This window comes from Zalophus californianus, chromosome 13 (assembly GCF_009762305.2).
Source record: "Zalophus californianus isolate mZalCal1 chromosome 13, mZalCal1.pri.v2, whole genome shotgun sequence".
In the NCBI taxonomy this organism is placed as follows: domain Eukaryota; kingdom Metazoa; phylum Chordata; class Mammalia; order Carnivora; family Otariidae; genus Zalophus; species Zalophus californianus.
This window is the reverse complement of record NC_045607.1, coordinates 68,495,281-68,522,305: the sequence shown is the minus strand read 5'-3', so window position 1 is coordinate 68,522,305 and position 27,025 is coordinate 68,495,281. Positions and strand designations below refer to the sequence as shown.

Here is a 27,025-nt window from a genome sequence, read left to right as displayed (position 1 = left end):
GTGTAGCACTGTATAGATTTCAAAAGCACCCTTGGGCACACTGTCTCATAGTAGCCTCACAGTTTTAGGCTGAGTAGAGCAGGAGCATTGGGACGGCTAGTTTAAAAATGATGCATAAACTCTGGCCTTTTAGAATAGTGCTTTAGAAAAAAAGTGCGTTTTAAAAATCTAGTCCTAAATTTTCTGATTCAGGATCCCCCATGTATGTTTAATTCTTTCATCTATTTAATACACACTACTCAGTTTTTAACTTGGTTGGCTGTTTTGCATGTGAGTGGTAAGTCACATAATCTACTTGTTAGTGGGTCAGGCATACCTAATGCTATCTGAAACTGGTGCAGGTCCCCGAGATAAATTGGCCTTAGGTTTTCATGACTATGTAAGAAATATGTGGGCTCCCTTATCTCAGGACAGCAGCTGTCCTAGGGTGTCTTGAGGTGGGTGTGTAGGGTGTCTTGAGGTGGGTGTGGTAACTGTTGAGGGAGTTGGCAAGCTGTAACCACATTTAGATTTCCACCAATAGATTAAAAGCTTAAAATAGGGAAATGTTCAGTGTTGCAATTCAGGCCTTAGTTTCAGGGCTTAGACATTTAAAAAAGTGTTTTTCCTAGTTAAGACCTCACTTGCTCCTCACTACTCTGTGAAAGGGCAGGGGTGACTTCCATTTTATAGGCACGGAAACTGAACTGCCATGAGGTTAGGGGGATTGCCACACTCTCAGCAGGAAAACTGGCAGAGCCAGAGACCCGAATCAAGTCTAGAATTCCACCCAGGGAAGTGTGCTGAATTCTTGACTGCTGTTGTTCAAACATGCCTACTTTCAAAGAGAAAAAACAATGAGCACATCTTTACAGTTTTACGGGAGTTTGTTGAATTCTGTTCTGAACATTTTTTTTTGCCTGTAACACTATGAACCCTATTAACCTAAGTCAGGATTTTTTCCCACTCAGGAAAGATTTTTTTTTTTTAAATAGAACCATTTGTGAAACACATTTGAAAATAAAAAGTAAACTGAAGTTATGTCAGAACATTTTAGTAACGTCTCCGAGTGTGCACATTGTTGATACTGTACACACTGAGCAAGGGATTAGAAAGTGTAGACTGGGACTGTTAAGAATAGATTTCATTTTCTTGTTTGTTCCTGGGAGAAAGAGGAAAGGAAATTGCTAGTGGAGCATTTGTGGAGCTTGCGGAGGGACAGGCCAGCTGCATCTGAACGATAACTACACCCCGGAAGCTGGCCTCAGCATGGAGCAGATGCACCTGTCCCCTGGCTGGGGCGCTGAAAAGGGGCTGTGACCAGTGCCCAAGTCAAGGGTCATCCATTCCCCAGGTCTGGCAAACACTGGTCACTGTCCCATTGATCAGTGTGAGGGACTGAAATCTACCACAGGAATTAGAATAAAATGTAGGAAGCTTTTTAACATTCTTAAAAGGATATAAGGGAAACATGGTTTCCATGAAAAGGAAGATAGTAACAATAAACTTGAATGAGAGGAAAAGGGAAGGTGGCTGAGGTACATTGAGGATGATCAGAAGTAAAATGACAAAATTCATGTGAGACAGAAAACAGCAAAATGACATCAAAAATCCAGCTAGTCATGTGGAGATTAAATTTGAGTTTTCCTAGGATGAAGGAAAAAGATGACAGAGAAATGCTGAAAAAAGACAAAAGTATTTTTGAGAAAAAAAAAAAATTTAAGAACATACTTTCCCAAGTTGAAAAAAACCAACAACCAAAAAACCAAACTGGGCTAGGGACATACATGGGATTTGCTTTTGTTTCAGACAAAAGTCATGGACACAAAACTTACAGGGCTAAGTAAACACTGAAGTATCCAAGCAGAAAAATAAAATCTACAAGGGAGGCCTCTGATTTCTGCTGTCATGCCAGAAGACAGCATTAATAGGCTTTCCAAAGAAAGTGTGACAAGAATTGTGTGCCCAGTCAAGTTCATTTTCATGCTGAAGGCAAGAGAAATCAGGAGAGCAGCTTCTGCCCAGTGTACATAATTCATGCGGTTAATTGAGGAGTTTGGGTTCATCCAAACTGAGTAAGGAATGATCACTAATCCTTTCTACCACAACTTCCCAAATTCGGTACGTAATTTTGATAGGATTTTTCTTTAACTGGAGTATGTCTTCAAGTAGGTGAAAAGAAGGGCTCACGGGTGTTATTTTCTGAGCCCTCTCCTACCTGGGAATGCTTGCCCAGCAAACACCCTCCCCATCCTTCTCTGTCTTCATCCCACCAAGCCTGTACCTCTCTTGTGGGCATTCCTTCCCAGTGTTTGGCACACAGTGGGGTCAATGAACAGGAGATCGCATGAGCACGAGTAGAGGGAGCATGAGATAAAGAGCAGATCTGTACTGCCCTCCTTCATCTGGTTTCCTCATGAAATTTAGGACTCTCGCTAGAAAGTAATGTGGATAAAATTACAGGTTGAAATTCTGATTTTATTTCAAAATGATAAATAAACCGAGGCATAATTCTGACCACATACTACTTCTGGATGGCTTGTGGAGTTAGAGAAACAGTTCCAGGAGGGCTCCAGTCAGACCCAAAATGACACCAACCAAATTTGTGATTGGCAGAGACGGCCTCTTTAATCCTCAGGGATTTCTTAAAAGTTCTCCACCCTAATTTCTGAGTATCATAAAAAGTAAAAAGCACTTCTACTTTGTCATTTTTCCTTTGAAAATGTTTTTAGCAGCAAACAGGACTACTTGTTTTCCTTACTTCATTTTTATGAGTATAGGAATTCTATGTCAACTTAACTTAAAATTAGAGAGGGGAAAAAACCCCAGAGCCCCTCGGTGGCGCTGCTGACCCACGGAAGGCTCGCATAAATAGGTACTCATGTTCCGCGTTGTCACTTCTACAAATATCAATAAAATAAGGCTTGTAAATTGTAAATACAGTAGGAGCAGTTCACACATATTTGATATGCTTTCACACAAGGATTCAGTAAAGAATAAATATAATTTCCCCTCTTCAAAACAAAAAAGGGATTTGTAGGTGAAAAAAAGGGTTAATTTACTCAGGGTTTATCAGCACACCACTTTCAGTGTGCTTTGAAAGAATTAAAAACCATGAAATTGTATTCACTGAATACTGGCCCAACAGTTATACTTTTTTTTTTTTTTTTAAACCTGGCTTAAAAAAAAATAAAACCTGGCTTAAATACATATATCATGGCTTTCTCTTAAAATCCTTACATCTATGGGGATTTGTGGTACGTGAGACTGTATTAAATTTATTTTTCCTCATTAACAATTTCATTAAGTTAAAAAAAATCTGACATTTCCCTTAAATGTTAAGTTGAAGCCTGATCTATGCTGCTGTGTCCTGTGAAATGAACCTAATTTCAAAGTGAATAGGAACGCCTGAGTGGCCATTTAGAGTGCTGCATTTTTTCCTTCCCTCATGATTCCTGCTGGGTCCTCTTCGCTGAGGCTTTTCCCTGAGTCATATATTTACTGGAAAGGCTACCTAGAGGGGGGGAAAAAACAAAACCCAACATAAATAAAACAAGCCTCACTTTATCACAAAAGCCATAAAATTACTTCTTCTTATTAATTATTTACAGAAACTTTTCACACTGGTATTGGTCACTTATTTTGAATTGAGTAAGCAAGGCTAGATATAAAGAAGGTATGTAAGGAACATGATCTATTAAACACAAACCTAGTCAAAATTCTTTCTAAATGCAGGCAGGTTGCTAGAGTGACATCATTCTAATCACTATTTCCATGTTGGTGCAGAGGGCCAGGTGGACGTTTCGAAACCTCTGCTTTGCATACATCAGTGTCTTCACTTACAGCCACACAGAACAGATTGCAACAAATTCTTTGGTTAGAAATAAATATCTTGTATCATTACTTTGCAGATATGAACCCGTGAATGGTGACATTCTAGCAATAACTTATTGATAGAAATGAAAAAAAGGAAATTTATTATATTTACAGGTAAAGGACAGAAATGTGGATTACTAATTAAAATCATACTACAGAAGAGTTAATAAGTTTTGTTCTGGAGTGTACACAAACAGATCAATGAAACAAGAAAACTGAGAAATTCTTAAGTAATTATGTTTCAGAAAGCGGTATATAACAAAGGTTGCATTTCTAACCAATGATGTTAAGTATGGATTGTTCAATAACTGGTACTGTGTCAAATAAGTCATTTTGGGAGGGAGGGGAGAGTTAGTTTTCTTTCCCACAACATACCCTTCCTCTCCACCCAATTCCAAATGAATTACAGAATTAAATATAAGAGCATCAAAGTATAAGAAGTAGTGAATATTCATGTAATTTTGGGGTGGGGAAGTTACCTAAGCACACCACCTCCACCTGTGAGAAAGGCTTGCATTAAGGCAAGTCAGTAGAGAAAAGATGAACACCAGCATACAGCTGGGAAAATAAGAAGCGATACATGGAAGAGGATAAAAAAAGCATGAGTGTATATAAGAAACATTTAGTACCAGTGAGTAATCAAAGAAATGCAAATTAAAACAATTTTTGATCACCAAGTTGAAGGAAGATCAGAAGGAGAGAAGTGGGTTGGGATTTTGCTAAATGAATATTCACAGAAATCTTATAATAATTGAAGTATGCAAATAACTTAAACATCCAAAACTTGTGATATGAATGACTGCGTATATAATGGACACAACAGAATACTAGATTTGCATAAAAGGATAATTAATAATATAAAAAGTAGGTTATAAAACCACACAAATAGTATTTTCATAAAAACTAATTAAAGGGGCACCTGGGTGGCTCAGTTGGTTAAGCGTCTGACTCTAGATTTCAGCTTAGGTCTGGATCTCAGGGTGGTGAGTTCAAGCCCTGCCCTGGGCTCCATACTGGGCATGGAGCCTACTTAAAAAACTACTAAAAATTAAAAACAAACAAATGAAAAACCCCATCAATCAAATGTTTGGTGCCTCATTTTCCTCATCTGTAAAATGTGAGCTATTACACCTACCCCCTTGGAGTTATTCTGAAGATTAAATACACTGACACAGGTAAGCAACTGAACAGTAGCTGGCACATAACAAAGAACTCAGTAAATGTTACCCATTGTTAGTACATTGATGTGAAAAACATGGGAAGACTTTATTTCTCAAACCTAAATAGTAGTTATGCTCTAGAATGAAGTATAAATGGCTTTTATTTTATTCATTTTGCCTGTCTACATTTACTAAAGCAATCATACTAAGTATGCAAATAGAAACTTATGCCCCCCAGAAGCAAACTTTTTGAAGCAGAGAATCTAGACAGTCAATTCACAGTGACAAATGAGTGATATCAGGAAGAAGCAAAGCACTCTCTTTTGGTATTTATACCCTAGAGCTTTGACTGGTCTACAGGCAACAAATCTTTGATATTCTGAACTGCCCAAAGCATTGAGGATAGACTTATCATTCCAGGGACAAAAAGTTTAGATCACTACACCTCGTACTTTACACACAATCCAGATGCGTTAAAGATCTAAACAGAAAAAAAAAAAATAAAGTTTTAAAGCTATTGGAAGAAACTATAGATGGGTATCTTTATGAACTCAGGGAAAAATTTCTTAAAGATGACCCTAAAATCATTGAGCTACATGACCATGAAAACTAACCATGGAAAATCCATCATTGATTATCTCAAAATTTAAAACTTTGGAATGGCAACAGACACAAGTTAAAAGACAAGATATACTGGAGGAAGATATCGGGAATGTATATAATAAAGGAGTATTCAGAAAAAAATGAACACTTACAAATTAAGGAAATGATAATGCAACAGGAACATAGGCAAACGAGGAATAGGGATTTTACAGAACTCCAACTCGTCAACAAACATATAAAATGGGCAAATGATATGAACAGGGAATTCACAGAAGAATAACTCCAACTGGCTAATAAACATATAACAGCATCACCAGAGCCAAGAAAATATACATTAGAACAACACCAAGGTATTTTTCACCCACCAAATTTGCAAAAATAAACACTGCTGGTGGAAGTGGCAATTATTTCAACCAATAACTTGATAATCTAAGTTGAAAATGCACATATGCTATGACTTGACAGGTTGACCTCTAGATACACAAACTATAGAATGTCTCATACATGCTCAAGGAGATTCAGACAAGAATGTTCACTACAGCCCTATTTATAAGAGCAAAAAACCAAATGCAATCTAAATGCTCATGTGCTAGTAATGGATAATATATTCTGTATTCATAGATGGAATACTGGGAAGAAAATAAAACTATATATAGCAATATATATACATTTCAAAATCACTTCATTAAATAGATATGAGAAAGGTTGTAAAACATTCTTATTATACAGTGTAATACATCATTCAAATTAAAAAATTCACCACGGATACATATGTTAAAGGGGACATATGTAAGTTTAAAAAAAGGACTGGAAGAACATCTGAACTCATAATAACAGATGCCTCTGGGGTGTAGGGGACATGAAGGAATGGGTCTTGGATGGTAGTCAAAGGAGACTTCAACCATCTTAATGATCTTTTATTGAGAAAAGATTGAGAAGAAAATGAGAAAAAAATAAGGTCAGTTCTCTAGTAGATGAGTTCTATTTGTATCTATATATTTTTCCCAACATGTTGGGAAACCACTGTTTTCTAAGAACAGTACTAATAGTTTTATTACTACATCCCCTGTATAAAAAAATAAATCTCATCATACCCGAAGAAATTTCATATAAAAATGTGCATGTAAAAGAGCAAACCCGCTAGAAATAAAACATGGATGAATTTTTATGTAATCTGGGGGAAGAACATGAAATTTATAAAACTCTATACGCATGACTTGAAATCACCTAAAAGTTGGCTAGTTGAAACTACTAAAACGACAAACTGTCTATATGGCAAAACAAATCATAAATGAGGCTGAAAGAATAATAAACTGGAGTGGTGGTGGTGAAGGACAGAACACATCTGACAAAGCACGAATGGATTTCTATGTGTAAAGAGCTAAAAACAAAGATGAATACCCTCATTAAAAAATACAAAGATAGAAACATGAAGAAATACAGATGAAAACATGTGAAAAACAGGACACTTCAACGGAGAATACAAGCCGATGGGCAAAAGACTATTCCCATGAAGTGAGGGTCTGGGAAGCAGGCAGTCAGGGACTCTCTGGGGTGGTCAACAATCCCCTGTTGGCATTGCCGGCCTCATTGTCAGAAGGTGCGTACTTTTTAACCTATCATTCTACTGACTAGGAATTTATCCTGAGGAAATAACTAGGCAAATATGCCTTGTAGTAGTTGACATAAACAGTCTTCAAACGTGGGTACATGTATTCCTGAGCCAACTGAACAGGATGAGCGGACAGGGAGCTTTAGGGGACTTGACTGCGGTGCCTCATGTCTACCTGGATTCTTTCTGAGAATGCCTCTGTGGCCAAGGTTTTGCGCTGGTTCCCAGGAGGCACACCAGTCTTCCTTTCACAGTCCTCCTCCTATTTTATAAAAGAGAGGCATTTTTCCTACTCATCCAAATCTTAATGTGGTACATGGCTCTGGGAAAAAACCTGAGGACGCAGGAAGGCAAACGACATGCTGGTATCTAATAAAAATTCCAAATTTTTAGCTTTCGTAAAATTACACTGATAGCTGATGTTCATCACAAATAATTCCTGATGATTCATTACTATGTGATTTTTGGTCTTTTTGTTTAAAAAGGAGTGGCAAAAACTGAGTGACACTGTTGTAATACATCTTCCATTTCCAAAGAAAGCATATCTATTATTTTTAATATGCTATCATAAAGACTACTAGGGTTTCTTGATGTTTACCCACTATAAAAACAAAAAAGATTTGGAATAGAAATTTTAAGGAACACTGTTTCATTCCTGTAGTATTGATCCAAAAATACATGACTGCATGGGGAAAATCCCATCTATTTCATTAAATGGCAGTCATTTTCAGGATGTAAGCATAAAAAGAAAAATCTCTTTCACTAATTTTTAATGAAAAATTGTTACATGTGTTTTGATTTATATATTCTAATGCAAAAACCCAATTTAAAAGAAATTTGTACATTTTGATAAAAAGCTTAAAAAATCCGATTTACGTATTTTTGTTGTAGATAAGGAGGATAGGCTGATCAATAAAATACTTGAATTTGAATCTTTTTTTTTAAATAGATTTTATTTTTAAGTAATCTCTGTACCCAAAGTGGGGCTCGAACTTACAACCCTGAGATCAAGAGTCACATGCTCTACCCACTAAGCCAGCCAGGTGCCCCTAAAATGCTTGAAATATATATGATAAAAATACACCAACTTAAAATGGAAGTAAAACAAGAATTCAAGGAGGAAAATAAAATGATGTAAAATTTCTGCCTATTACGGAGCTGTAAATGAATGGTAGTGTGTATGAAAAAGCAGTGAGGTATTAATTTCATTTGATACGTTTAAGGCTAGTTGGTAAGTTTTATTTTGAAATGTCAACATTTATTTAAAAAAACCTCAGGGATTATATGCTTTGCAATTTCGATGAAAAATTTAGATATCAACTTAAAAATATATGAGATATATGGGCTTTCTACATTTTGAGGGAAGAATATGAGAGCAAAAAAGTTTGGGAGGATAACTGATATACCAAATATTTGAAAGTAGCTAGTCCATTAATAAGGAATGATTAAATAAATAATGGTATGTTCATATACCGGAATATCAAGAAGGGTATCAAAAAGAATGATCTGTACTCAATGATAACAAGGTCTCCCCATATTGTTTACAAAGGTATTTCTGTTAGTTTATTTTACTAAAGATTTTAAGTAATCTCTACACCCAACACAGGGCTTGAACTCACAACCCTGAGATCAAGAGTTGCATGCTCTACCTACTGAGCCAAACAGGCACCCCATTGCTGTTATTTTAAATTTACTATCATAAAGATCACTTTTTTTTTAAATTAGTTAGGCTTTTAAATTCTGGTCAAGGAAAAAAAAATTGTAATAGTATATATACATCATCATGAGGGAGTAAAGATACCATCAACCTCTTACAACATCTCCAGTTTTTAGGATTTCAAACTGTGAGATTAAAATGGAATAAATGAAGAGACAGACGTAGTTTTTTTTGAAATATAACCTTTTTTGCAAGAAGGGGGAGGCATAAGGAATAGAGAAATGTTAGTTTTTTTGAGAGTCTCATTCTGAATAAATTATGTAAACCAGAGTAATTCATTGATGCATGAAAACCAGTGGACTATGGTTCTACAACCTCCACATACTCCTCTTTTGTTACAAATTTCCATGATAACATTCGTCCTATTAGAAGAAGGAGGTTAACAGTGAGGCAGGAGACTGTTTACACCAGTAACAAGGCAGTGGTAACTTGCTGAGGAATACTATGTGCCAGATGCTGTGAAAAGGGCTTTATGTAAGGGAAATTAATCCTTACAACTGTCCTGAGGTGTCAGCCCCAATTTATTGATAAGGAAACTGAGGCACAGAGAGGTTTGGTAACTTGACAGAGGCTGAAAAGCCAGCAGACGGTTGGGCTGTATTTCAAAACTCAAGTACGTCTGATTTGAAAGCTCTTATTCTTGACCCTCCTCCCACTCAGTCTTTATTCTTTCAAAATGAATATACCTCTAATCAGTAAAACCCACTGAACATCGAAGGCACTGTGTCAGCTGTGTATGCGGGGGAAGGGAGTCACAATGAAGAACAAGGAAATTCATGGAATCTTCTATTCACTACTCTCTCATTTGGGAGTTAGGGACTATATGTAGCCCAGTAGAAAGGAATGGAGCAGGAGGGATCAGGAAAGAGAACTTGGCTTATTATGGGCTGGGTGCTTTAATCTCAGGATCTGATGAGATAAATGGGGCTATAGCCCTTCTCTACATGAGACATCTGGAGCTCAGAGAAAGCAGGTCTCTTGCCTGAGGTCAATATGGCTAATGGGAGAGAATAGGGGCTGTCCTACCGACATGTGTGTCACATATTTAGTACTGGGGAAAAGAAGAGCTCTCAGGAAATTTAATACTATCTACAGTTGAGACATATTTCAGATTTATAATATAGACAATTTGGGTAAATTTATTGTGGATAAATCTGACAAGTCTTAACGGTTGTTGATTGAGGAGTTTAATTAAGATAGATTTTAGCCACTCATAAATGTTTTCTTTTTTTCCTGGTATAAAGTAGGTATGTTTGTTGTAATAATTTTTCTTCTGTAGTAAATTAAAGCTTTAAGTTTTACAGTTGCTGAAAATATTTATAAATATGTAAGTCTTTGACACAGAAGGCAATTACAGAAATCCTTATTGTCAGTTGGTAATGCCATTTCCAGGTGTATGTCCAGATGTCCAACATCTGTATTCTTCCCCCACTTACAAAAAAATTTAGAAAATTGTAATAGATTTCTACTTTCAAGATGTGTAAAGCCTTTAGCAGGAGCCACGCTGATGGACACCATGCAGGAGTATCCATGTAGCACCGCCCCTACAAACCTCTGCTCTGCTGCTACGTGCAGGTGCTGTTCTAAGCGCTTTTACATGGATTTCTCAACATCCCTACAAGCCAGGTTATTATTATCCCCTTGTAACAGATGAGGAAACTGAGTCAAGTGGCATGTAAGCAGGTTTTTCAAGATTACAAAGCTAGAAATCATATCCTGCAATCTGACGGCAGAGGCCATGTTCTTCCACATCCTACCCTTGGCAAAAGGAACATCTCGACTAAGCAAGGATCGGTCTTTTTCCTCTGTGTAATGTTCTGGAAATATCTCTTCAAGGCTGAAGCTTGTAAAAACAACACTCTTTTGGCTTGTCTACATATGGTACAATTCCGTGACCCTCAAACTCTCAGAGGATCTACGGGAAGCAACCGCACACACTGCGGAGGAGTCTGTTCCCTGTACTTGGCTTTCAGAGGCAGCCTGTCAGCCTCTTCCCCTGTCTTTCATGGTCGCTCTCGCTGTCAGTCAAATCGTTTCATAATAGGGCCCCAGTCCCATTTCACTTCTGTTGGATTTGGGGGGTTTTCCCACTAGAACTTTTCTTGTTTTTTTACATCCGTCCATGCATTCTACTGAGAACAATGACAACATCTTCCCAGCAAACAGCTGCTCCTGCATTTTCTCATAGAGCCTCCTGCATCTTTACCTTTATGTCCACCATTCCCTTTTTAGGTAAGTGTGGTACTTCTCTGAAGATTTCTGGTTCTTTCTCTTTGAATCATCTGACCTCACTTTATACCAACCTAATGCCCATGCCTCTTAAATTGTAATTCTTCAGAGATCTGATGCCACTTTAAATGTTTTCTCCAATCATTAAAAAAAAAAAATCCCTGAAATTCACATAGCATAAAAATAAATGCCTATTCCTAGATTATTGTATATACTTGAGATACTTCATCTCCATACTGACAGAAACGGAAGTAGCTTTTAAATAAGTTAACAATTCCATTTATTTTTCTCTTGTTAACAACATTCAGAGTAGAGACAACCAAACATTCCTTGCTGGGAGCTTTCGGAGCTTTCCCAGGGTGAGATCACTGCACCCTGGCTTATCTCAGACCAAAGCAGGGAAGCGCTCTCTCTACTTCGGGACCTACAAGGCTCCAAGGGTTGGGAGTGCTATTTCTCAATAACTGATAGCAGAGACAGCTTTGTCTCTTCACATTCTAACCAACACAGCATCTCTCCAAGCTAAAAACAAACAGTATTTGTACATCAGCAATAACATACAATTTGTAAAAGCTGATCATAAAACATGTGGGTTGTTTTACACTACATAGAAAATTGTCAAGTTTTATCAATGAAGTTTTAAAAAAATTTCAGAAACCTTCCTCAAACTGTACAATCAAGTTAAAAAGACTACACATGCTCCATTTGCTTATAATTTCCCTTAAGCCTAGCTTATTGAATAAGAGAGACAGAGAGAGAGAGACTAAGCAAAGTTACTAAGGGTGTCTGCAGGCCAGAACTCAGAATATTTGTTACCGAGTTTAGAGTTTCATCCCTTCTTACTAAAACTGAAAAAGTTCCTCAGTTACTTTGTTTTTCCTTTTCCCTCTCAAGTTTCCCTCCCCTTTCCTGACTCAAAAGCATTCTCGAAACACCGGAGAAAGGCAGAGCCTCCCAGTTTGGCCTCCCTCTAAGCATCTGTGCACAGGCCTGTGGGCCAGGTGGGGATGGTGTGAGGTTTGGTTGCCCATAGTTCCCCTTCCAGCACTTCTTGCCAGAAACCCCTGCAGTCAGCTTTCTGTCCTCTCCACTCCAGAGGGATGGCTCTTTTCAGAGTCCCTCATGACTTACTTGAGCACTGCCAAATGCAATGCTTACAGTGCAGTCTACACTGCACCAGACTTCTCAGCAGTGATGCCCATGAATGGTCAAGCCCTCTCTGAGGACCCTTGTCCTTAGAGCCAGCTCTTGACTCCAGGAGCCAGCTCTCTTGCCACCCTGTTCCCTCACTGACCATCTTCTGTCTTCTTCATTTATTTTGAGTCTTTAAATGTTCTTCTTTTTTCTTTCTGCATTACTTTGTAGGTGACCCCATTCCTACCCAGGCCTTCAAACACTATCTTTACACTGAAAATACTCAAGTCTCGGTCTTCAGCCTGGACCTCTGCTCTAAACACCTAGCTCGTACATCCCGCTGGCTACCCGGCATCTCTACCCGGACATCTAGCAGTCTCCTAAACAGACATGGTTACAACTGGACTCTCTTTCTTCCTGAAATCTGCTCTTCCTGAGTCTTTCTCAATACAGGAAATCCCACTTCCATTCTTCCAGTTGCTCATCTTGGGTTCATTTTTTGTCCTATGTCATCATCTAACCCAGCGACAACCCACGCTGGTGCCACCTTCCAAATATCCAGAACATGACCAGTCCTCACGAGCCCCTCTGCTCCCACCCAAGTGTAAGCCGGCACCATTTTTCCCCCGAGCTCTCGCAGGAGCCTCCTCATGGGTCTGTCGCCACCCTCACCGCCTCACAGCAGCCATAAGGAACCTTCTGCAACAGAATTCAGATTATACTTCCTTTGCTCCAAACCCTCCAACAGTCGTCCATCTCACAGGCAGAAAGAAATCCAATCCGGCCAGTGCGCAAGGTGCCTCATGATCCACAGCCACCTACCCTGACCTGGCTTCCTAACGGCCCCCTCCCTGCTCCCGCCATGCAGTGATGCCGGGGACAACAGTGGTTTTTAGTTCTGTGGTAACGGTCTAACTCCAACTTCCCCTGACTTGCCCCTTCCTTGATTTGATTCTTTGCATAAATAAATGTTACTTAACAGAATGGCCACCTCCCTACCCAGCATTCCCTTTTCCTGCTTTGTATTCCTCAGCACTTGTTGCCGTAAGAAGTCCGCACCTCTTCTGACAAGAATGTAGAGTGAATGAGAGCAGGGGCTTTGCTGGTTCACTGCTGTATCGCCAGTGTTTAGGCTCATACCCCGCACTTGGGGCTGGCCGGGGGTGGTGGTGGCTTACTAAGTACTTGTTGAAGGAATGAATAAATGGTGTAGCTGAGAGACAGAGAGCGGAGTTCAGGCCAACAATTACTTTCTTTCCTTACTTTGGCACATGGCAAATAGTCTCATGAGGAGAACACACTGCTGACAAGACAGTGGCAATTTCAAAGCAGAAAGAAAAAGTGTGAAAGAGAAACAAATAATTAAAGACCGTGGTTCCTACTCAGGGATGGTATACGAATCACCTTAGAACACTTAAAAAGATACGCAGGCCCAAGCCTAACCACTGAAGAACTGGATTTAGGAAGTAAAGGTGGGGGCAGGGCAACTGTATTTTTAAAAGTACCCCGAGTGATTGTAATGTCCAGTCCCTGTTAAAACCACTTACTCAAAGGAAGCATCTCAAAAGGCATGTGGTAAACTATGCAGTAAATAAAATAACACACATTTGTTTTTTTTAAAACCCACATACCTGACTGGGGACTCAAAAATATAGTTGTTTTTTGTTTCTTTTTGTCTTCATGTAAAAGCACTGCCTAAAAAATGAAATAGACTGGTTTACAAAATCGAAAGGAAGAGCATTTGAAAACAGCCTTAAAACGGTAACCATATCCAGGGAGGGCCGAAATTAGGCATGTGGAAGGCAGAACTTTGCAAGTTAATTGAAAAGCAAGACAGAGACTCAGGAATCCTTAAAGCACGCCCTGCCATCTGGAACATAGCAAGCCTCACCACACGCTGCACCGAGGGCAGAGAGAGGAGCCAGGCGGGTTAGCCAGAGGAAGGAGGGCAGGGCTGGGGGCTGCCCAGCACCTCGCTGAGGGCCTGGCGCAGAGGTGCTAGCACTCAGTAAGTGTTCGCTGAACATAAAGATGACCCAAGGGCTTCCTGCTCAGGTGTGAGCTAGGTTTACCTGAGCAAATGTGCCAGTTGGTCTCAAGGGGCTAGGTGAAGAAGGGGATCCAAATACACAATCTGATTTAGACATACCTGAGAAAAAAATTAGCATTTTGTTCTCACTTTAAAATGAAAGCAGTAGCCCTGTTTTCAAACTTCCACAGAACAATTTTCTGTGGATAGGACAGAAGCTCCACTCAGTATATTGTGTGGACAAAATAATAACATATTTGAAGAAATGAGAGAGGGCAGCATAATTTTTCCATAGGAAGAAGCAACTGAGTATTTTGAGTTGCTACTGGAGGAAATGCCCCATATTCTAGCCCCACTCCTCCTTTCCTATTTCACTTTTAGGATACAGTGACTACTCGATTTTAATGTGTAAATACTGCGTTCTGAGGAATCCAAGATTCTATTGCTTTTCTTTAGGTTTGATAATACCCAGCCTCCCACCCCAGGATACCCCTGGCTCTCCTTGATTTGCTGTTGCCCCTGCAGCCTTCCAGAAGCACTGCTTTGTTTTGACAGCTTCACTAGTAGACAACTTAAACCTTAAACTAGTAGACAACTTAAAGAGCTAGGAGGAAGAAATCCAGAAAGCTGGGGGAATGCTGGGGCCTCCCTTCACTGCTGTGCTGTACCCAAGAGGAACGCGATAACGTGCTTCGTGCTACTAGTAAACAGACTGCCAGTTCTTCAGAAGGGTCTACAAAAATAACTTTGGTAGAACTTCATTATATCTGATCTATACTATTTCCAGTTTCCTCATCTGTCAGCTGGGATTACCAATACCACCATCTCATGGGGCTGGGGAGAAAATTAGATGAGACTGCCCACGTAAAGTACTTAAAATAGTGCCTGACTCATAGTAAGCACTCCATGAATGTTAGCTCTGGCTATTATTTTAATTTCTCTTAAATATATATTCTTCTTATAATCATAAAAGATCTGGTCTATGTCCCATGTCAGGGTAAAAAAAGTTTGAATTTACATTTGTTGGAGTTCCTTAGAAGTAGGGCAAGCTGTGTCTTCCATAAACACTGAAGTCCTATTTTAAAACCAATAATTAAATAATTTAAAAATATACTTCATTCCATATAAAGCTCCTTTTTTAAAAAAAATAAGAATAAGTGCTCTAAAAATTTTGTCTTTAAAAAAAGAGACACTATATTGCTGCTATGATATAATAAAATGGAAGAGAGGTACTAGTGTTCCAGGAACGATGAACAGTAGAGAATTTTAAGGGAATTGTCATCAGTGCTGACTCTGTTACACCATCCATACACATACACAATTGAGGACAGGAACGGGAGAGGTTACTACTTTAATCTAAAAAATGACTTCGCCAGGTTTCTTTCCTATGCCAATCAAATTCCATCCACTCTCACAGGTTTGTTCTGAGAAACAAAGTGAGAATATATAAACTTCTTTGTAAATCCTAACTTCTCATACACAGAGAAGGTACCTTCACGCTTAACAGTCTGTTAAAAAGGTGCTCACAGTGGACACTTCACCCATTTAATAGAAAGGGTCAATGCAGATCCAACAACTCAAAGGGATGGGACGTATGGATGATATTCAACTATGGACTGATAATGTATTTTTTGTCATCGTAAGAATAATCACACTTGCTGCAGGAAACTATTACTGTACTATTATATACTCCATAATTCTCTTCTGCAGCTAGAACCACCATAACTGTGTCACAGAGTTCCTTCTGGTCCCTTTTCTAGGCATGTGCATGTACATATTCAAACAAAAGTACAAGTGGCTCACTATGCACAGCTTGGTGTCCTGAGATAATTTAGCTACTACCCCCCCCACCACCACCACCTTGGCCAGTCAGTGCTTCAGTTTCAAAAGTGCACATACTGAGAAGTGAAGCTCAAGTGGCAGCTTATTTCCTGGTCACATAGGCTACATTTTATAGGCACTGTGGATGACCGGGTTTTCCATTCATTGATTATCTTAGAAAAGTCAACCAAGTGACTTCTATAAGCCTCTCAATGAAATTGGGAATACGTTTAAGACATATAAGAGGGTCTGAATTAAAGGGGGTGGGTTCACTTTCTTAAAATATTTTTCAGTAAGTCGATCTGTTAAAGAAATAAATATAACTAAAATAGTAAAAACTCTAAACTCTAAAAAAGAGATTTCCCTTGAGATGTGAGTGCAAACATCGAGGTATGACTGGTATCCATACCTGGAGAGCCTTTAAATTGGGGGCATTCCTTTTTAATGTGCCCTTCTCTTCCACAAATAAAACAACGTTTTTCTCTTAAGTCTTTGTCATCCTGTCTCTTCCATTTTTCCACCGGTGGCCTGAGAATTTTCTCTCTGCCCAGGTCGACAGCTGCCCTCACTGGCTTGGCTTTCTGAGGTGTGCACTGCATGGGCTTATCTTCTTTTGTCGACACCTCCCTCTCTGTGTACTTGTTCTGAATTTCTTTGTCCTCTTTGCTTCTCTTCTCTTTGTTCTCAGGGTATCTTTGGTTCAGGGTATCTTCCTGATCACGCCGTCGCCTCACTCTAGAAGATGATATAACACCGGTAGGAAAAATCTAAACAGAAACCTGACAAGATATTAAGGGCGCTCCAGGTTTGGGAGATAACCAGAGGTAGAAAGTATCAAAGAAGTTAACAAATTTAAGTCCATCTCCTCTTTCAAGAAGCAACCTCAGGGCGATGGTATAGTTTTTCTTTTTGATTTTCACAACTACTCTAGTGCCATAAAAGCAGTGTTTGCAGTTAGTGGAACTCCTTGGTCCAGTACCTACTGGGATATGGATGTAATGAAACTCCAATGATCCTTGGGGTGATTTCTTGCAATTCTTGTGGCCCATTCTTTACTAGGCACTAGAAATTTGAGACGTGGAACCTTTAGTTCACAAGGGAACAAGGATTGTAAGGGGATTTATATTCTTAAAATGTTGAAAATGTTTCTTTCTTGCTCTACACGATCAGTGACTATTATTTGAATACAAAACCAAAGTACTAAATAAGAGCTTCAGATTCCAGATGGTGCCTTATTTAAAAAGCATATTTTTAAATGAGAGTATTATTGTTCAATTAAGACCACCACACCAGCAAGCAACCAGCACTGTCCCCCAGCCCCACCTCCCGCAAACATCACCAGAAGCAAGCATGCTGACCGAAGTGAGGGGGTCACCACAGCAATCATTAAGGGCTGAACTGTGTACAAGTGAAGGGTTCTATCTAGCAATAAACTGTACATGAGTCTGGTACAGCCCTGTTCCTGTATACTGGATGTATAACTGATGTCCTGAAGAGCCCATTTTACTTTGCTCGTTTCGTCTTCCATCCCTGTTGGAGAGGCTGGTGACCAAATGGCTGAGTAGCAACTGGGGCAGTGACCAAAATGAGGAAAGGGGAGCAGGCCTGGAAGACTGTTATCTGTACACCCGAGGGACATCTGGTCATCTGCGCTTAAATGCATGTTTTAAATCACTTCATTTTCATTGTAAAAAATCATTTATCTGAGAACTGCTGGATTTAATACGAGTTTATTTTCTGTTACAATAGAACCTCACTTAAAAACTGGTACAATAAGAGAGTAAAAATGAAACCACCCCTTTGGAACACTGACTTACTTTCTCCTCATAGGACAGTCCTTCATGAAGTGTCCAATTTTCCCACAAATTCGGCAACATCTATCATTTGGGGCCAGCTCTCCTTCAGTTAGCACTTCTGGATCAAAAAAGTACTCCTAGCAGAACATAAATACAGAAAAGTATGAATTATTAATGTGAGATCAAAACACAAAAACCAACCAGTTATCAATCAGAGACCTTCTTTTTAATGATTATTATACTATTGAATTCCAAAATTTATGACCATTAAGAGGTTTACTTCAGGATAGTTTTACCGAAATTCATGTTGGTTTATTCCTTTTCATCATGTAGACCACGGTTTAACCCTAACCACAAAGGGAGCCTGTTTTTCCAGGATACTTCTACACAAGAGAAGTACACACATACCCATGAGTCAGCTTCCCCAGGACTTGGGGGAGGCTGAGGTCAGGTTCAAAGGCTTCGCTTTCTCATAAAATGAAAAGGCTAAAACCCAATAAACTGAGGAATATGATTTGCATTACATATGCAGAGAAAAAGAAAGAAGCTATGTGTTATTCTGTTTGTTGTGGCTTCTGGAGAAAAATATCAGAAGAAAGGAAAGAGAATGTCTGGACTAAAGCCTCCTTGCCAGTGAAATCAAGGTGAGGACCAGAAGTATCAGCACCACCTGGGAGCCTGTAATAAATGCAAGTTTTGGTCCCCATCCCGAGCTCCTCAATCAGATCTGCATTTTAACAAAATCCCCAAGGTGATCTGTAGGAACAAATTTCAGAAGTCTTGGTGTAGAAGACAGCCATAGCATATCCAGCAAAAACTAGATGCACAGATGTGAACCAATGCTGAAGGTACACCCATACACTTAAGTTTCATTTAAAAAGTCTTGATTAAGAAAGTTAATGTAGGAAGAAATAACTTTAACAGAAAACCCTCTAGTTCCTAACTCCCTTTTCTCTCACTGAAGGGAATTTTTATAGTGCAACTTTGTTTTGTTTTTAATGAGTCCAGTTCCATACAAATTTTGAGTATCGGGTTATATGACACCAGTGAGCTTGCTAGCACAGGGAGCATGGTCCCTCTCCTAGTCCCATTAAGAAATGTATTACTCCGCAAGCCGACTGAAAAATCTAGACTTCATATGAGGAGGGTGGAGGACCCTTAGCTACGTACAAGCTGGACTTGGCAGAGGCTGGCCTGGAGCTGAATGCCGGTGGAACAGCAATGCCATCTACATGCGTTACCAAGGCAAAGCGGCAGCACCACAATGACCAATCTTCCCAGCCAAATCCCACTTCTGGCTGTTTCTCCCTTTTCTCCTGATAAAAATGGCCTCAGAACTGGGATGCTGAAAAAAAGGTTGTTAGGAATTACTTTGTCTTGCAATTGTTTATCTTGGCTAGACTCACCAGACTTTCAGGGTATGTATTACCAGTGTGTTATGTACAAATTAATAAAGCACCTTTTTTTGTTTTTTTGGTATTTCTAATAGACACTTACCATTTTTGAGGGGCAGTCCTTTGGAAATCCTTTGACTGGAATACCAAATACTCTTCTACCATTAATAAATGCTTTCATTATAAAATTTGTCACTAAGAAGAAAAGAGTAAGTGCTCAATTAGATGGACTAAAAGTAAAAGGATTGCATTAACATTTATAAAACAAAGCAACTTACTTTTCCTTGATAATCCAGCTCCAAGATTATGATTCAAATCAAAGGGATCTAAGTAAAGAAAATTAATGAGAACAAAAAAGATAATGAAATAGGAAATGCCACTATTCATACATTAAGTTGAGTATATAAGAAGAAGAAAGTGTTACATACTTTATCATTAACGGAAGTACAGTTGCCCCTTGAACAACGTAGGGGACAGAAGCACCAACCCCCCCATAGTCAAAAATCCACATATATCTTTTGAGTTCCCCAAAACTTAACTACTAACAGCCTACCACTGACCAGAAGCCTTACCTATAACATAGGTGATTAATACATATTTTGTATATGTATCGTATACTGCATTTTTATAATAAAGTAAGCTAAAGAAAACGTTAAGAAAATTATAAAATACATTTACTGTACTGTATTTATTGAAAAAAAATTCACATGTAAGTGGACCTGTGCAGTTCAACCTCTTGTTGTTCAAGGGTTAACTGTATTAAATGACTGCCTTTTTAATGAGTTTTAAATGTGTAATACAGCTACATAATATAGATTCCTAAATATAAGTCAAGTGTTTTATCCAAAGTGTCCATCAGAAGAGAGGATGTTACTTTATATTTGAATCTGTATCGACTCCTTCCTATTATGAGGAGTTGCTTCATTTGAACAACAAAATATTGTTTGGAGAGGACATATTAGGCGAGTATTATCTAATGGTGCTAGTTTGGGAAGCATAAAGAAGGTCAAAATATATTTAGAACATTTTAGTATTGGATGTTCCTTCTAACTACCAAGTGTTTTAAAGGTCACTTTAGTCATCCTAGAGATCAAAAAACACACTTATAAGACAAATTAAGACACACACACACCTGTCCCAAAGGCTACTTGACCTCAGTTTTTAGTGAAAGCTTCATAAAGGACTCCCATATGATGTTAAAGGTCTGCATCTCAAAGTCTTAGGTATATATATATATGTTGTGTTCTGCAATATTATTTATTAGATGACCCAGAAAGTGGTAGGAATGATGAAAAAAAAAATGCTGATGTCAAAGATTTATTCGAGATCTAAATAAAACTTGTTCATGAAATAAATGGAAGTAAGGTACTATTTCTAAATTAAAATACTATTTTATACATGATTTAATATACATACATAATTCATACTTTGAATATTATATGTAGATATTTATTTCCAATAAATGCCTAAAAACATTGAAGAAGAGCAAAGTAAAAAACCCCCAAAACCCCTTTTGGGGATCAAGAAAGTAGAAGACTGCTTGTGTACAGTATATACAGATGGAGTACATAAGTAAAAAGAGGCATCCTTCTGGTTGTCTGTTATGCTTTTTAATGTACAATAACTGGGGCACACCATTCGGGATTCAGACTCACTAACAGGTTCCTGGAGTATAGGAGCCTTCGCTCAGTATGACCCTACACTAATAACCGCTATTAGAAGGTTACCTTCCTAGTAGGTTTGATCATGCTTTCTTCTGGTGACTTTCACATGTGTCTATGTGGAAGTATTTTTGGTTGTTTGCTTAATGCAGCAGAGACACTATGATATTAAGCTATTGGACAGTTAATAAACACTGCTGCCGCCACCACCCCTAAAATTCCTCCATTCTAGAATAGCTGGTTAAAAGTGTTCTTTCTGATTTAGCCTATTACTAATGGTTCATCTGAAAGTAATGTAAAAATGAGATGTAAAAAGATAAAGAAACTTCAAAAATTAAAAACAAAATATGAACAACTGGAGACCATACGAATCCACTGTGATAATGGAAAGGTTTAAGACAAAGTTCTATGTTTTTGACATGAGATCCTAAAAAGTTAAAACCCTATCTAAAGCCACAGTGATCTGAATTTAATTTTACAAATGTTCACAGTATTAATACTGCCAACAGGCAGAAGTAATGATGGAAACATAACCTAGAGTAACACACATAATTTAACTAATTAGAATATTAAAAAAATTAAAAAGATTAAAATCAATAAAATATTACTTAAGCCATTTCTCAGTTCAGTTTTCAGCATTTAAACACCATTTTGTCACTAAAATTAAAATCCCACAAATTGCAAATAAACAATCAACTACAAACATATATGGCTCATGGATCCTTGCATTCAATGGAAGAAAAGGCTGCAGCGTGGGCAAAAGAAATGTCAAAATTTATATATAATTACTTATAGGTAAACTCCTTCATGAATAAATAGCAAGTAAGGATCTTGAAAATTTATTCTTAGTGCCCTTTCTTCAAACCCTCAATTTGGAAGGTGTTAAAAGTCCTGCTCTTTTGAAGCTGCCTTATCTCTATTGCAAACTTATTCTCCAGTACGTGTTCAACAAAAGCCAAAGATGTGTCCTGGTCAAAAGACTTCTGAATTGGTGAGAGTCCCCACGGGAGGACGTGGGTCACTTAAAAATACATCTTTATGCTGGAAAGAGACAAGTGTGCTGCTGTGGAAGGCTGTGCCGCCCATCCCAACCAGTGGCTCCTTGCCGTTCTGCAAGAGCTCTGCAGGGATGAAAAACAATGCCCTCAAAGTTCAAACTCTATATTCTATTCCATTTTAAGTTTCATTTTATTTGTACCTTCAATAACAATGTATTTTGAGGTCCACTGTTTCTTAAAAGTTGTAAGCAGACTTTTTCTCCTGATGCTAATAACATGTTCTTTAAAATCAAATTCCTCTGTGTAGAATCGAAGAAGTCCCAACCACAGCTGCCCAACAGATTCTGTATTTTTCCCATATTCTGGCCAATAGATGGGCTAGAAATAGAAGGGAACAAGAGATATCATGCTCTATAGTAAAGTGTTAATATCTATCTTCATTTGTATCTCAGGGAGTAAGTTTGGACTTATTTTAATTAACTGGAATTTAAATAAAAACATAATAACATAACTTTTCTTTCACATTTAAAAATACCATTTATATGAGTTTATTAATCTCTACCCTGTGACTTCAAGATAGGGAGAGCTCAGGGTTTTAAATGTCAAACTCCAGAATGCATGTTTGTGGAAGAATCTGGAAATAAATTTAAGAGCCTTGATGATGCCTGGGTTATTAGATCTTTGAACTCAATGAAAGCCTTTCCAAACTCTGAAAATCACTTGGCAAATATTTGTTCACTTGGAATAAAGTTACACAACCATTTGGAATTGACAGGCATTAAAGAAATCCTAGATACAGTCCCTGGAAACTCACCTGGCTTAATAAAAGTGTTTTCAACTTCAGAGGGAACATCTATATATGCTAGTGTTTTACTATCATAATATAAATAAATATAACAGGTGATAATATAGTTGTTCCACTACATCACAGCATAGTACAGCTAACTTTTAGTCAAGGATGTAAAAAAATCTTTACTCTTAAAATACGTACCAGTTCATCTATTTGATCAAAAAAATAAATATTCCAGCCATCAACAAATATTTCAGGTTTCTTTTCACCTTTGTATATCTGAAATTAATTTTTAAACTATTAGTATGGATTACAAATTTAATGCATTGATACAAAAACTTGTAGGAAAATAGTTAAATATTTAACTACAGAACCACAGATATTAGAGAAGGAAGAGGGCTCAAAGGCAACCCAGCTTTACAGATGAGCAACACAATTTCTTTTACTAATACCTCTTGAAGAACAGGAATGACTGGTGGATTCCTCTGCTGGAGAAAATATAGCACCATAAGTGTGTATGCGTATGATGATAAGCTGCCTCTAGATGCATCACCAATATCACACATCTAGAGGAAAGGAAAATGAGGAACAAAGGAAAGATCACCAATGTTTTCTGCTAAATTTGCAGCTACCCTATTATCACTAAAAGTTAGGTGCTTCTATAGGGCATTAATGTAAAAATAACACCTTCAAATGCTAAAATATACCAACAAAAACAAATAAGACCAACCAAAAGGATGTCAAAAACAAAAGAAAAACCCAACCATCAGTCACAAGCAAGATCAGATTATCATATGTAAAATTTAAGAGGACAAAATTTTAGCTTGCCATGGCAGGCTTCCCAAAGTAGTTAAAGGAAGCATTTAACATGGCTATGGTTCTTTAAAAAATATAGACTTATGTTTTCAACTAGGTTTGAAGATGCAGTGAAATTTCCTGATGAATCCCAACAGGAAGTATACTCACCTTTGTAAATACTTTCATGGTATAGCATAAATATTTCACTCTGGGATCAATGGCTGAATAAGCAGATAGGAGCCTTGTGTTATGAAGGGCCTGTTAAAAGGAAAATTACACTATAAGGGATCAATTAGAAGAAAAAGTTTTAGGCTGGAATATTCTGAAAAGGTTTTCACTGTAATTCACTTTAGGTTGAACACATTTAGACTGAAAGTAATATTTTTTTCTCCAAAACTGAGCTTCATTAACTTACTAGATAATAAGAATTATAAATGACATCTGAGCTCACAACTTCCATTATGTTAATATGTCCTTAGTCTGAATATTCCTAGAAATAAGGGCTATTAAGATAGTTCTGTCTAAGCAGATGCTAAGAGTCCCCCACCTCACCCTGGCATTATTTAAACTGAATGCCCCCAGGGTCCAGAGAAGGTCCATAAAGCCCCAAAGCAAACCAAGTATGAGACCAAAGACAGACAGACACTCCAAAATGAACTCTCTCTCTCAAACAAATAAAATCTTAAAAAAAAAAAAAAATTTCAAGCCAAACTAAAAGCACCTGCCACTCTGACCTCATTTTAAATAAATATTAACAACGCTCTGTTATATCCCCAGTCTCAGAACACTGCCAGGCACACAGCAAGCTCTCCTAAATAATGATTAAAAGAATGAATAAGATAAAAATAAATGGCTTAATTCTACTTGAGATTTTGTAAATTAAGAGACATTCATTCCCCTCGATCTCCCTAAAGAAAAAGCCTAGAGAAAATCTTACCAGTGTGTTATACAAACTGATGTCCACTTCCAAACCACTTCTCAAATGGAAGAACTTTACAATTGGCACCTTTGCTGTTGTAATAGGCAAGATGTTTCTCAGACCTAGGTTGGGAATAAGATAGTATTGTTATATATAGCAGCTGGGCCATAAGCTACTCTTGTTAATGTTCCAACATAACTTTGGCCTGTTTCACTGCAGTCACTAGAACTACTCAATTCTGTTATTCAACATCTGGGAAGACTCTTCTGGCAAAGTTTATATTAGTTAAACACATCGATATCTGAAGAACAAGAATGAACAAGGCAGCCAGTGCCCTCCAGGAGCTCATTGGATCGTGTGCGTGTGTAGGTCTGTCAGTCTGATAATCCCCAGAATAGAAGAAACTACTACAGAGTCCAGGCTACGTGGACCCTTCCTATTCTCTCCACCTGACTATGTCTAATATAGAGAAAAGCTTTTGGGGCAATCATCTGAATCCTCGAAACAAAAATTACTTACCACAGAGCTAGAAGTTAAGACAGTAAAAGAGAGGAATCAACGTTGATAGGAGAGGAGGAAATTGCCTGAATTAGGCTTTGAAAAAGGAGAGTGACAGGTAAAGATAGAGGTGGCTGAGGGGATTTAGCAGGCAACGAAAAGTACACAGGGACAGGGCAGACACCTAAAGCAGAAGGGCATGCTTGAGAACTTGCATGGAATTGTGAAGGCTATAGAGTAGACTTGAGGGAAAGGAATAATGAGTGATAGGAGGTGGGGCAGAAACCAGGAAGAACCTAAATAGAGAACATATATATCATCCTGCTAAGAATTATCCTTAGAGACAAAGAGACAACAATGAACTATATAAGTTCATTGGGGAGAATCACTGACCACATCTATCTGGACAACGCCCCTGGCAATGGACAGACTGGACACAACTGCCAGAGGGGCAGGGTGACCATTATGAAAAATGATCTATCTGGGCCTCAACAATCTTGGTGGCATGGGGATGCAGAGAAGCAGCAAGACATGCTTCGGAGTATGTATACCTGGATGGGCTAGGGAAGCGGAGGTAAGCAGTAGAGGAAGTGGAGACGGGTGGGGATTGGATAAGGGAGAAGAAGGAGGGCTATAAGAGTAAGAACTACCAGTTCCTGCACACCCAGAATCCTTCACAAACATTACCTCCTAAGAATGTTCACCCTCATCCAACAGATGAGAGGACAAAGCGCCAGACATACTAACTTGCTTAGGAATATGGAGATAGTAAGTTGCAGAGCTAAAATTTGCACGTAGGTGTGACCAACTCCAAACTTCTACTGAACCTATACTAGGATGAATTAGTTATCGCTTCACCCATTTTGGTGATTCCAAGGATGTCAATGTCAATAACGGAGAAAGTGGATTCAGAAGGAAGGGAAGGTAGTGGAGGTTGCAGCAGAAGGAAGGCAGTAAAGAGAAAGAGGAGTTCATTCTGAGTTGGAGCTGGAGTTTCTTCTCAAAGAGCTAAGTGGTGTGATCCAGAGCTCAGGAGAAAAGTACGTAGATGATAGAAAAAAATTCAGAAAAAAAAATCTGTGTGGGAGACAGAGGAGGTCTAACTTTTACTGATGGGGGGGGTGGCAAGGAAGTTCATAGTTGCTGAATACCTGGCATATGCTAGATCCTGTACTTTAATGTACATCTTTCTTAACCTTAAATGCTATTATTGTTATTCTACTTTGTAGATGAGGAACCAAGCACTTATAGTGAGGTTGAGTGTCTTTCTGGGAACACACAGCCAACAAGTGGGGAGACAAGATTTAAAACAAGAGAATCCGATTCCAGAACCCCCACCAACTATTCTGCTATACTGTGTCTAAATTAGATGCCTTACACTCCATTTCCTTCCCATTCTAGAATTTGACACTGTTGCCCATTACCAGTCTGTCCTCTACGGTTTATTCACAGCACATTGTCCTGGTTCTTGTCATTCCAATGGCTCTTTTTTCAGTGTCCTTTCTTAATTTCTACCCACAGAAATTTAGTCCTTAACTTCTCTCAAATGATCCCTTAGAATTGTTTTATTCTTGGTCTCTCTCTCTTCAAGGATTTCAATGCAAAATTGTTTTGTTCTTCAATCCTGACTGACAACTCCATATTTCTAATTGCTTGCTGGACTTTTAACTCTTGATTATACCTTCATGGCAAACTACACACCTCCACGTGGTGTCCTCTACAAACATTCCCATTTCTCAAGTACCCAAACATCAGTCTGAACCCTTATTTCCTACTTGTAGGTACCAAATCTCTCCTATTCTTTTCCTTTTAGGATCATTAGCACCTGGTTCAGGTCCTCCTGCCCTTAGATTCACTTAGATTATACCCTCCCTGAGAGACTCTACCAGCTGCCAAAAAAGCTTAAGTTTTGTGTTTTTATTGGGTTGCTGCTCTTTTGGAAGAAACTTCACTGGTTTCCAAATATCTACAGACTTTACCTCATCTAGTAGCAGGAACCATGCGAAACTCC

At 38.4% G+C, this 27,025-nt stretch overlaps 1 protein-coding gene and 1 long non-coding RNA gene across 7 annotated transcripts in view; one reads left to right on the top strand and one right to left on the bottom strand.

Annotated features, from left to right (window-relative positions):
* The window catches only part of LOC113934293, a 59,966-nt gene that overhangs the window by 1,541 nt on the left and 31,400 nt on the right, over positions 1 to 27,025 (top strand). The window lies entirely within an intron of this gene.
* TUT7 (terminal uridylyl transferase 7) overlaps positions 2,419 to 27,025 on the bottom strand; it is a 65,837-nt gene continuing 41,230 nt past the window's right edge. For 2 of the 6 annotated variants that reach the window (XM_027614978.2, XM_027614979.2), the window contains exons 18-29: positions 24,535 to 24,638; positions 23,766 to 23,855; positions 23,252 to 23,365; positions 23,001 to 23,078; positions 22,210 to 22,387; positions 19,629 to 19,676; positions 19,454 to 19,545; positions 17,978 to 18,093; positions 16,570 to 16,895; positions 14,383 to 14,459; positions 13,942 to 14,005; positions 2,419 to 3,493 (exon numbers count right to left, since the gene is read on the bottom strand). In XM_027614978.2, coding sequence (XP_027470779.2) covers positions 3,426 to 3,493; positions 13,942 to 14,005; positions 14,383 to 14,459; positions 16,570 to 16,895; positions 17,978 to 18,093; positions 19,454 to 19,545; positions 19,629 to 19,676; positions 22,210 to 22,387; positions 23,001 to 23,078; positions 23,252 to 23,365; positions 23,766 to 23,855; positions 24,535 to 24,638 — 1,355 coding nt within the window. In that variant the 3' untranslated portion in view covers positions 2,419 to 3,425. Of the gene's footprint in view, positions 3,494 to 3,688; positions 3,851 to 13,941; positions 14,006 to 14,382; positions 14,460 to 16,569; positions 16,896 to 17,977; positions 18,094 to 19,453; positions 19,546 to 19,628; positions 19,677 to 22,209; positions 22,388 to 23,000; positions 23,079 to 23,251; positions 23,366 to 23,765; positions 23,856 to 24,534; positions 24,639 to 27,025 lie in introns of all 6 variants that reach the window. The other 4 variants (XR_003523617.2, XM_027614982.2, XR_003523618.2 and 1 more) reach the window with 4 other exon arrangements.